This window comes from Bubalus bubalis, chromosome 8 (assembly GCF_019923935.1).
Source record: "Bubalus bubalis isolate 160015118507 breed Murrah chromosome 8, NDDB_SH_1, whole genome shotgun sequence".
Taxonomy (NCBI): domain Eukaryota; kingdom Metazoa; phylum Chordata; class Mammalia; order Artiodactyla; family Bovidae; genus Bubalus; species Bubalus bubalis.
This window is the reverse complement of record NC_059164.1, coordinates 9,322,002-9,334,125: the sequence shown is the minus strand read 5'-3', so window position 1 is coordinate 9,334,125 and position 12,124 is coordinate 9,322,002. Positions and strand designations below refer to the sequence as shown.

Here is a 12,124-nt window from a genome sequence, read left to right as displayed (position 1 = left end):
ATTTCACTCTCCACTTTCACTTTCATCAAGAGGCTTTTGAGTTCCTCTTCACTTTCTGCCATAAGGGTGGTGCCATCTGCATATCTGAGGTTATTGATATTTCTCCCAGCAATCTTGATTCCAGCTTGTGTTTCTTCCAGTCCAGTGTTTCTCATGATGTACTCTGCGTATAAGTTAAATAAACAGGGTGACAATATACAGCCTTGACGTACTCCTTTTCCTATTTGGAACCAGTCTCTTGTTCCATGTTCAGTTCTAACTGTTGCTTCCTGACCTGCATACAAATTTCTCAAGAGGCAGGTCAGGTGGTCTGGTATTCCCATCTCTTTCAGAATTTTCCACAGTTTATTGTGATCCACACAGTCAAAGGCTTTGGCACAGTCAATAAAGCAAAAATAGATGTTTTTCTGGAATTCTCTTGCTTTTTCCATGATCCAGCAGATGTTGGCAATTTAATCTCTGGTTCCTCTGCCTTTTCTAAAACCAGCTTGAACATCAGGAAGTTCATGGTTCACATACTGCTGAAGCCTGGCTTGGAGAATTTTGAGCATTACTTTACTAGCGTGTGAGATGAGTGCAATTGTGAGGTAGTTTGAGCATTCTTTGTCATTGCCTTTCTTTGGGATTGGAATGAAAACTGACCTTTTCCAGTCCTGTGGCCACTGCTGAGTTTTCCAAATTTGCTGGCATATTGAGTGCAGCACTTTCACAGCATCATCTATCAGGATTTGGAATAGCTCAACTGGAATTCTATCACCTCCACTATGATGCTTTCTAAGGCCCACTTGACTTCACATTCCAGGATGTCTGGCTCTAGTTCAGTGATCACACCATCGTGATTATCTGGGCTGTGAAGATCTTTTTTGTACAGTTCTTGTGTGTGTGTCCTATCTCCTTAATGGAAGCAAACTCAGTTTCTGAGTCTGTTTTCTTCTCTGGACATCTTCCTTCCTTCCAGAGAGCAAATCCATTCTTAAAGTCACTTATCTTTCGGTGGTTTCTATGAATACACATTGTAAACTGTAAACTTTTATTGGAACCCAAATGACAGACAGTGGCAGCAGAATCATGGTTTTTCTCAAAGGGCTTCTACTATTATTTCAGTGATAATTCTTAATGCTTGATCACTCTGACTACTACCCTGACCTTGAGCCCATATTCTAAATTTTTATGGGTTTCCCTGGTGGCTCAGCTGGTAAAAGAATCTGCCTGCAATGCAGGAGACCTGGGTTTGATCCCTGTGTTGGGAAGATCCCCTGGAGAAGGGAAAGGCTACTCACTCCAGTACTCTGGCCTGGAGAATTACATGGACTGTACAGTCCATGGGGGTCCCAAAGAGTCTAAGCCCCATTTTTCTTGCACATTCCATCATTATCTCACATTCAGTTGAGCTCCCCTCAAAATAACCGTCTTCTTTGTTACAGCCTCAATTTCTTGTCATAACACTATTATTCCAGTAGTTACTAAGATATACATACACTTTCAGTTCCCTTTACATCTTACCTTTCATGCAACATTATTTTTGAGTACCTGTAATTGTATTACAGAGGTTAGGTATATTATTAAAAAAATAGATTAAGTACCTGCCCTTACAGTGTGTGCACAGCAAGGGAGGTTAGGAGAGAACTGAATTTCAATCCATTTATAAGAATTTAATAACTCCTGAAATACAAGAATCAAACAAAAACCTTCCAAACTGGAAACTGTTTTAATTTTCAAAGCTTGATATTAACATATGCTCTGACAAACACGTGCTCTAATAAAGATTTTATATTTCATTTATACCAAAAGACAGGCCCCTTTCATATTCTAGGAAGCACAAGAAGTTATCCTATAAAATCTAAGGAACAAACACTCTAATTTCCCATTTTATACATGCTTATCCAAACTAGAACATGTGGACTCCAAAGTCTAAACAGTGCTTTTGCTACATCAAATAGTAACTATTTATGAATATTTATGAATATGGATTCAGTTTCCCAGGAAAGAAGCACTGTGGTATGGTATGATGTAAACACATAGCATTTAGGTTCAGAGAGATACAGATGCAAACTAGCTCCTGAACTGTAAACCGCCCTTCTTTTACCATATTATTATGTCTAAGAAGAGGGGAAAGCTGTGCCTGCTGTTGCAGGTACCATAAAGCTAAAGGAAATGGGGATTAAATCAAGGCCTTATTGCAATTTACTTTATGGCTACTGAAGTATATTGTCCTTGGCTAGGTATACTCCTTTGCCCACCCATATACGTCATGTGTTAGGAATGTAGCCAAGCTTAGTCAGAGTCTATACCGAAGCTAGCAGGCAGGTATGCCAGGTTTCATGAGGCAGCATGAGAAAATAATGGCCATCAACTTGTTACCAGTTTAGAAAAGTTAAACACAGTGAAACATTTGAAGCTATCTAAAACATAAAGCTAAAACAGAGTTGGTATTTCACTTCATGTTGATGTGTGCTATTTATCCTTATTCTATTGAATTCATGACACAGTGTTAGTTCAGTTCAGTTGCTCAGTCGTGTCCGACTCTTTGTGACCTCGTGACTGCAGCACTCCAGGCCTCCCTGTCCATCACCAACTCCCGGAGTTTACTCAAACTCACGTCCATTGAGTCAGTGATGCCATCCAACCATCTCATCCTCTGTCGTCTCTTTCTCCTTCTGCCTTCAATCTTCCCAGCACTAGGGTCTTTTCCAATGAGTCAGTTCTTCACATTAGGAGGCCAAAGTATTGGAGTTTCAGCTTTAGCATCAGTCCTTCCAATGAATATTCAGAACTGATTTCCTTTAGGATGGACTGGTTGGATCTCCTTGCAGTCCAAGGGACTCTCAAGAGTCCTCTCCAATGCCACAGTTCAAAAGCATCAATTCTTTGGCGCTCAGCCTTCTTCACAGTCCAACTCTCACATCCATACATGACCACAGGAAAAACCATAGCCTTGACTAGACGGACCTTTGTTGGCAAAGTAATGTCTCTGCTTTTTAATATGCTGTCTAGGTTGGTCATGGAGAAGGCAATGGCAACCCACTCCAGTACTCTTGCCTGGAAAATCCAATGGACGGAGGAGCCTGGTAGGCTGCGGTCCATGGGGTCGCTGAGTGTTGAAAACGACTGAGTGACTTCATTTTCACTTTTCACTTTGATGCATTGGAGAGGGAGATGGCAACCCACTCCAGTGTTCTTGCCTGGAGAAGCCCAGGGATGGCAGAGCCTGGTGGGTTGCCATGTACGGCGTTGCACAGAGTCGGACAGACTGAAGCGACTTAGAAGCAGCAGAAGCAGCAGGTTGGTCATAACTTTTCTTCCAAGGAGTAAGTGTCTTTTAATTTCATGGCTGCAGTCACCATCTGCAGTGATTTTGGAGCCCCCAAAAATAAAGTCAGCCACTGTTTCCACTATTTCCCCATCTATTTGCCATGAAGTGATGGGACCGGATGCCATGATCTTAGTTTTCTGAATGCTGAGCTTTAAACCACATTTTTCACTCTCCTCTTTCACTTTCACCAAGAGGCTCTTTAGTGCCTCTTCACTTTCTGGCATAAGGGTGGTGTCATCTGTATACCTGAGGTTATTGATATTTCTCCCAGCAATCTTGATTCCAGCTTGTGCTTCCTCCAGCCCAGGGTTTCTCACCATGTACTCTGCATTTAAGTTAAATAAGCAGGGTGACAATATACAGCCTTGACATACTCCTTTCCCTATTTCGAACCAGTCTGTTGTTCCATGTCCAGTTCTAACTGCTGCTTCCTGACCTGCATACAGATTTCTCAAGAGGCAGATCAGGTGGTCTGGTATTCCCATCTCTTTCAGAATTTTCCACAGTTGGTGGTGATCCACATAGTCAAAGGCTTTGGCATAGTCAATAAAGCTGAAATACATGTTTTTCTGGAACTCTCTTGCTTTTTAAGTGTTAAGTGACAGAGTGTTAAGAGTTATTTAATTACAAAATTGACTAAACAATTAAAATAATAATATGATTTGTGATTTTCTCTGCCCTCAATAAATTTTGAAAAAAGATACACAGATTAAAGAAATTAGAGTTGTCTAATCTTAGGAAAGGAGAGCAAAAAGTAATTTCTGATTCTAAGACAGGATGTTAAAGGCTTTAATAACGAAATTATCAATCAGTGATCTCCAAACAATTAAGAAAAAAGAAAAAACAAACACTTTAGACTGAAATTGAAAGTATAAAGTAAAACTGTAAGTATAAAGTATATGGCCAAATCATAAAAACAGTAATTTTAAAGAGAATATATAGTCACCTTTTCTTCACGTCTTTAAACACTCATCAACAGAATGGTAAGCAGAAGCTGGAGACAAATACATCCCTTCTTAGATAAACCAATAATATTGATCAAATCAGCAATTTTTAAACTTTCTGGTAGTAGACTATTATAACTTTTACAAATTTAAAAATTACTGAAGATTGGTGTTGGGAAACTGGGATTGATATATACACACTGCTGCTGCTGCTGTTGTTAAGTCGCTTCAGTTGTGTCCGACTCTGTGCGACCCCATAGATGGCAGCTCACCAGGATCCCCCATCCCTGGGATTCTCCAGGCAAGAACACTGGAGTGGGTTGCCATTTCCTTCTCCAATGCATGAAAGTGAAAAGTGAAAGTGAAGTCACTCAGTCGTGTCCCACTCTTCACTACCGCATGGACTGCGGCCAACCAGGCTCCTCCGTCCATGGGATTTTCCAGGCAAGAGTACTGGAGTGGGTTGCCATTGCCTTCTCTGTATTATTTTACACACTACCATGTAGCCAGGCTTCAGCAATACATGAACCGTGAACTTCCTGATGTTCAAGCTGGTTTTAGAAAAGGCAGAGGAACCAGAGATCAAATAGCCAACATCCGCTGGATCATGGAAAAAGCAAGAGAGTTCCAGAAAAACATCTATTTCTGCTTTATTGACTATGCCAAAGCCTTTGACTGTGTGGATCACAATAAACTGTGGAAAATTCTGAAAGAGATGGGAATACCAGACCACCTAATCTGCCTCTTGAGAAATCTGTATGCAGGTCAGGAAGCAACAGTTAGAACTGAACATGGAACAAGAGACTGGTTCCAAATAGGAAAAGGAGCTCTTCAAGGCTGTATATTGTCACCCTGCTTATTTAACCTCTAGGCAGAGTACATCATGAGAAATGCTGGGCTGGAAGAACCACAAGCTGGAATCAAGATTGCCGAGAGAAATATCAATAAGCTCAGATATGCAGATGATACCACCGTTATGGCAGAAAGTGAAGAGGAACTCAAAAGCCTCTTGATGAAAGTGAAAGTGGAGAGTGAAAAAGTTGGCGTAAATCTCAACATTCAGAAAATGAAGATCATGGCATCTGGTCCCACCACTTCATGGGAAACAGATGGGGAAACAGTGTTAGACCGTATTTTGGGGGGCTCCAAAATCACTGCAGATGGTGACTGCAGCCATGAAATTAAAAGATGCTTGCTCCTTGGAAGAAAAGTTATGACCAACCTAGATAGCATATTCAAAAGCAGACATTACTTTGCCAACTAAGGTCCGTCTAGTCAAGGCTATGGTTTTTCCAGTGGTCATGTATGGATGTGCGAGTTGGACTGTGAAGAAAGCTGAGCACCAAAGAATTGATGCTTTTGAACTCCGGTGTTGGAGAAGTCTCTTGAGAGTTCTTTGGACTGCAAGGAGATCCAACCAGTCCATCCTAAAGAAGACCAGCCTTGGGATTTCTCTGGAAGGAATGATGCTAAAGCTGAAACTCCAGTACTTTGGCCACCTCATGCAAAGAGTTGACTCATTGGAAAAGACTCTGATGCTGGGAGGGATTGGGGGCAGGAGGAGAAGGGGACGACAGAGGATGAGATGGCTGGATGGCATCCCTGACTCGATGGACGTGAGTCTGGGTGAACTCCGGGAGTTGGTGATGGACAGGGAGGCCTGGCGTGCTGTGCTTCATGGGGTTGCAAACAGTCGGACACGACTAAGCTACTGAACTGAAATGAACTGACTGATAAAGTATTTTAGTGTGTAGTATTTTACATACTACTATATGTAAAATAGATAACTATAATAATAAGGACTGATTTTATAACACAGAGAACTCTACTGAAGACTCTATAATGACCTTTATAGGAAAAGAATCTAAAAAAGACTGGATACATGTATATGAATAACTGATTCACTCTGCTGTAAAGCAGAAACTAACACAACATTGTAAATCAACTATACTCCAATAAAAATTTTTAAAAAAGATCTCTAAGAGCCTTTGTTTATGTGAGAGATGTTCATCATATTAAAAATTAAAATAAATTTTATCCATTAAAAATAAACTCATTATATATTTGACATTCCTAATATCTTAAAATGAAAAATAACTATATTTTTTTAAAAATTAAGTGAACACAATGGCACTGTTTTACATGTTTACAAATCTTTTTTAACATTTGGCTAATAGAAAACAGATTCTCATAGTATTAAATCAGTTATGATATGTTTCGTTTTGGTTGATGCATATGAAGAAAATCCAGCCTTATATAATTAGAAAAGAGAGAAATGTTTTAAAATAGCCTTTTTAGAGAAGTGTGAATATTCATATTTGATACCAAAAACTCAACAAGTGGTCATTTCTTAGATTACCTGCAGTATAAAATCTGAAATCTTATCAATGAACTTTTGCAATGTTTAAAAATCTACTGGTTTACCTTATATTTTGAATAAATCTTTTACCCATGCATAACTGCAAAAAGTCATATACTTATCTTCTGAAAAATACTAATTCACTAAGTTATACAGATCTTCTAGATTTTGTCACATTTCATTATAGAGTATTTTAAAAACTCATGTTAATTTATATCACTGCCAATCTTAATTAGTAAGTCCCTAAGTACTGGGAAGCTGTCAAGCTTAAGGCAGTAAATATAAGTTTTCAAAATTCCAATACTCACTGGCAAGCTCAATCATCTTTTACTGTTGTTATTAGTTTAAAATGTTTTCATGAAAAAATAAGCATCAACATTTCAACTCACACCTCAAACAACAGTACAAGTGTTCTTCCTCAAAGCTATCAGCAGACAAGAGCAGAAGGACTTTGTGCATTCTTTTCATTTATAGACTAATAAAAAGATGTGTACTCAAGGATGGAGATTAATTAACATTAGTAATTCTACTGCTTCATCGAGGAAATTTTAAGTAAAATTGGCTTTTTATTTTTTTAAACAGCAAGTGGCCGGCAGTGAGGAATACAGTAATTACTAGTAAGGTTCGGTGCCACTGCCTTGATTCACCCAAAAGCATTGGCAGTTTTATCCTCCATTTTCTGCACTATCACCACAAATGTCAACACAGTGAAAAAGGCAAATAACATCTCAAAATCAGTATTTATTTAAATACTAAAAATAGTTTTGATCTACTTTACCTCTACAAGTCCTCAGAACGCACTCTAAGACTCACTAGATTAGACAGGAAAACAACCTAAATGTCCGCTGACAGACAAACAGCTAGAAAATATGTGGTGCATATATACAGTGAAATATTTACTAGTCAGCTATAAAAAAGAATGAAACAAAGCTCCTGAAGCAACATGGATGGACATAGAGACCACCATAGTAAGTGAAGCAAGTCAGAAAGACAAAGTCAAACACCATATGATATTACTGGATCTAAAATGCAACACGAATAAACCTAAATATGAAACAGAAACGAAATCAAGGGCACAGAGAACAGACTGGTGGTTACCAAGGGGAAGCGGGTGGGGAGGGCAGGAGTGAGAGTCTGAGATTAGCAGATGCAAACTGGTATCTACAGAATGGATAAACAACGAGTCCCACTGTACAGAACAGGGAGCTACATTCAACATCCTGTGACAAACTATAATGGAAAACATATGAAAAAGAATATATGTATAACTGAATCACTTTATTGTACAGAAATTTATATAGCATTGCAAATCAACTACACTTGAATAAAACTAAAAAAAAGACTCAATGGATTAGATACATCTCTTAAATAAAGTTTTCCAATTTTATAAAGTATATTTTAAATTATACTATAAATGATTAAAAAGTATTTTCCTACTTGAGTTCTTTTATGTTAAAATAGACATATTACCTTAGTCATAACATTCAAAAACATTTTACTGTGGTATTCTAAGAAAGTTTTAATCACATAAGAAGACCTGATATTAAATGTTATTGTTAGTGTTCAATATTCAGAACCTAAAGCAACAGTTTCATAATCTCACTGAAAATGTTCAAATCAAAAGCAAAGACTGAACAGACTAATCAAGAGTTAATCTCCTTAGAGCATTACTGTTCAGCAGTGTATTTGTAATATTTACAATCTAGTCAAAGAGATGAGTTTAATAACAACTGGATGATTTAAAATCTAAGTTATAGGAATTTCTGAGAACAATACTGCAGGTCAGAACAGTTGGTAATGAATTCATAAAAAGGCAGAAATCAAGTAAGGACTTAAAGGACAGGGAATTAGAGAAGAAACAAGACATTTCAGAATCAGGGATTAACAATAAAGCTAAGGGGATGGCATTTTTAAAAGTGGGAAAGCAAGAGGGAAGGCAACCAGTCTGACTGATATGATCATGTTGGAGAATAATGAGAGATTAGGCTGACTCGGCAGAATGAGGGCAGAGAAAAAATAAGGCTTCAGAAGCCAAGTAAAAGGAGGCAAACAATAGTGTACCGCTACAGTTTTCTTATGACAGAACGTTGAAAAGGATAAAGTTTTAGCAAGATTAACCTGAACATGAGACTTGAAGAGGAAAAGACTTGCAAAAGGAACATTTAGGAGTCAAGTACTTTCAGTATTGGAAGAAGGGGTTGTTAAGAGTAAACAAACTTTTAGGCAACAGGAATGGAAAGACATGAACCCATCAGATAAGACGGAGTGAACTCTGCATTAGTAACAGGTTAGGTAAAGGAGATGAGTAAGTCAAGGATAATCTGAAGATATTTAGGGTTACAAATTTGAGAAATAATAAAACTATACACTATGCTATGCTATGCTAAGTCGCTTCAGTCGTGTCCGACTCTGTGCGACCCCATAGACGGCAGCCCACCAGGCTTCCCCGTCCCTGGGATTCTCCAGGCAAGAACACTGGAGTGGGCTGCCATTTCCTTCTCCAATGCATGAAAGTGAAAAGTGAAGTGAAGTTGCTCAGTCATGTCCGACTCCTAGCGACCCCATGGACTGCAGCCTACCAGGCTCCTCCGTCCATGGGATTTTCCAGGCAAGAGTACTGGAGTGGGGTGCCATTGCCTTCTCCGAAACTATACACTAGGTATCATGAAACATAACACATTCATTTAATTATACAAGCTTAATATTTTAGAGACAAGGAAACTGAAACCCAGAGTAACTAATCTGTCTTGCTAATAAGTGTTTTAGGATTCCAGGGGGTGCTAGTGGTAAAGAACCCACCCGCCAATGCAGGAGATGAAAGAGATATGGGTTCAATCCCCTGGAGAAGGGCATGGCAACCCACTCCAGTATTTTTGCCTGGAGAATCCCATGGACAGAGGAGCCTGGTGGGCTACAGTCCATGGGGTCACACAGAGTTGGACACAACTGAAACGACTTAGCACAGTGTTTTAGGCATTCCTGACATACAGGTTTATCTGACTATAGAGATAAGAGGCTACCACAGTGTTGAAAGCCTAAAGACTATAGTCATCTGCCTATATGGGCAGTTAGCTTTGCCATTTATAAGCTGCAGAGTTCTGAGAAGTTGTTTAATCTTTCTGAGCTTCAGTTTTCTCACTTCTGAAATGCAGATGATAAACGACCTTATAGAGCTAGAATGAGAATTAAATGAGACAAGGCACATAGAGCAGTTAGTAGTGCCTAGAAAACAGTTAAGCCCTCAACACGTTTGACATTATTTTTTAGTACAATATGTCAGTGTAATTAACATAGGGAACATCCATTTTTGAAAGAAAAAATGTAAAATTTCAAACAAGATTAGGTGGCAGTAGCTTCTAAGTGGGTATTTTTAGAGAAATGAAAATAAGAGATAAATGAAAAATGGAGAGGTAATAGAAATATCTCTTTTTAAATCAAGAAATACCTATTTTATTTTTAAGAGGTTACAAAAATACCTACTTGATAATCATAGGCCTGAATAAACTAAGTTATTCATGGAATTTTTCTCATTTACAAATCCTGATCCTAAAGACAGTATCTGTGCAATGACTTTTAGAAAGGTTCTATTTACTTTGTGTAAGATACTATGCTAGACGCTAGAAGTACAAAGAAAGTCCTTTTAAAAAGCTGTAATTTAGGTAGGCAAAGAGTAGGTTTACAAATTTACAAAACCAATGGGATGGTGTATACCACACAAGTAATAAACAAAAAAGAACCACAGAAGTTCAAAAGAAGACTGAAGTTCCTTGCGGACTAAAGTTCCTTACAGGTTGTGACAGGAATAAGACAGATAAAGAATGCCTAGGACCCTGCTGTTAAGTCACTTTAGCCTGCCAGACTTCTTTGTCCATGGAATTCTCCAGGCAAGAATACTGGAGTGGGTTGCCATTTCCTTCTCCAAGAGATCTTCCCGACCCAGGGACCTAACCCACATCTCCTACATTAGCAGGCAGATTCTTTACCACTGAGTCACCCGGGAAGCCCAGGACATTGAAGGAAGGCTAAAATTTAGGTAAGAAATAGAAGGCTGAGAGGAGAGATACTCCCGGGAAACAGCATTATGAATGTGGCAGACAGAACACCCCTGGCATGATACAGGGATACCAGAAAGAGCAGCTTAATTTGAACAACAAATTTGTATAAAAAGAAATAGAAAAAGGATTGAAAAGCTTTTTGTCAAGTTCTAAAGTGCTCAGAATGCCAATTTAAGAATTATATTTCACTGCATAAGCAAAGAATTGTTTCTTTCTCTTCTACCACCAGACTTCCACAGCTGCACAATCTACTACTAAAAACACTACATTTATTTTGGAACTACTTTTCTATCCTTTGCTTCTTTCATCTTATAAATTAGCAAATAGCAAATTTAACTCCCATGTAATTAAGAAGAATTCACATACTGCTATCACTAATGCTTTCTACCTAAAGAGATTTTTAAGTTTCTTAGTATTGATATTTTCAGTTCCAAGAAAATGTTTTACTTTTAGAAAAGTCTTCTCTGTAACTGAACCTTTTAAAAGAAGGAAACTCAAATCTGATCAAGACTAGGTAAGGGAAACACATCAGTTTTTCAACTAAATTGCCTTGGACACCATTCCCTGCAATTTTTTGATAGATGACAAGTACTTTTCTAGAACTGAAACATTTTAAATTAAAACACTACACTGTTATAAAGAATTCATACTATGAAACATACGATCAAAATGTATTTACCGTAAAAAGAATATGTGAACTAACCTCAGAAATGAAACACATAATAAAAAAATCATACTTAATAATTTAGGCATATTCAGTTTTACAAAGTTTAGTTCACTATAATACCACATAAGGCATGTATTCTCAAAGACCAGAGCGGTTTTTTTTCCCTTTCTCTAATCTGTTACCAATTGGTTTCCAGTAATACTTACCCTAATATTCTATTCATTCCATGTCTAGCAGCATAGTGTAATGGAGTATTGTGCTGGTAGGGCTCCCCGTAAGATGTATTTGGATCAAGGGATTCTTTTAGCTGAGGGTTGCTTTCGTATATTTGGCAGGCCAGGTTTTCATCACCATTGATGAGTGCTTTACGGAATTTGGTGGTTGAACTTCCCATGTTTTGTTTTGCTTTTTTCTGATAGGCAATGGCACTTTTTCCTTCACCCTTCAGCCACTTCTTAAATGCTTCTGCAACATGTTTCACATTCTAATGGAGGAAAAAAATATTAATTGTAAAACCAGTAATTATGAAGCGGTATCCTAAGGAAAAAATACCACAATTAGGAATATTAATAAAATCCATGAAGCATATGTAAGGGAAAGAATTATGTTTTACCAAATTTATCTTAATAGCCAAAAAAAATCTCTAATGTTTAATATTGCCCAAACTAACTTCTTAAACTACAATATTTTCCCATACAGAAAGTGACGGTTTCACAGGCTGTACTTTATACTATAAAGTTACATATATACACGGTCTTTTCAATTTTCTCCTTCACAGAGGCAGGA

General features: G+C 38.0%; 1 protein-coding gene across 7 annotated transcripts in view; it reads right to left on the bottom strand.

Annotated features, from left to right (window-relative positions):
* ANKIB1 (ankyrin repeat and IBR domain containing 1) overlaps positions 1 to 12,124 on the bottom strand; it is a 154,813-nt gene that overhangs the window by 88,654 nt on the left and 54,035 nt on the right. For 6 of the 7 annotated variants that reach the window (XM_044947138.2, XM_044947137.2, XM_025290835.3 and 3 more), the window contains one exon: positions 11,545 to 11,822. In XM_044947138.2, coding sequence (XP_044803073.1) covers positions 11,545 to 11,732 — 188 coding nt within the window. In that variant the 5' untranslated portion in view covers positions 11,733 to 11,822. Of the gene's footprint in view, positions 1 to 11,544; positions 11,823 to 12,124 lie in introns of those variants that run through there. The other variant, XM_044947139.2, reaches the window with a different exon arrangement.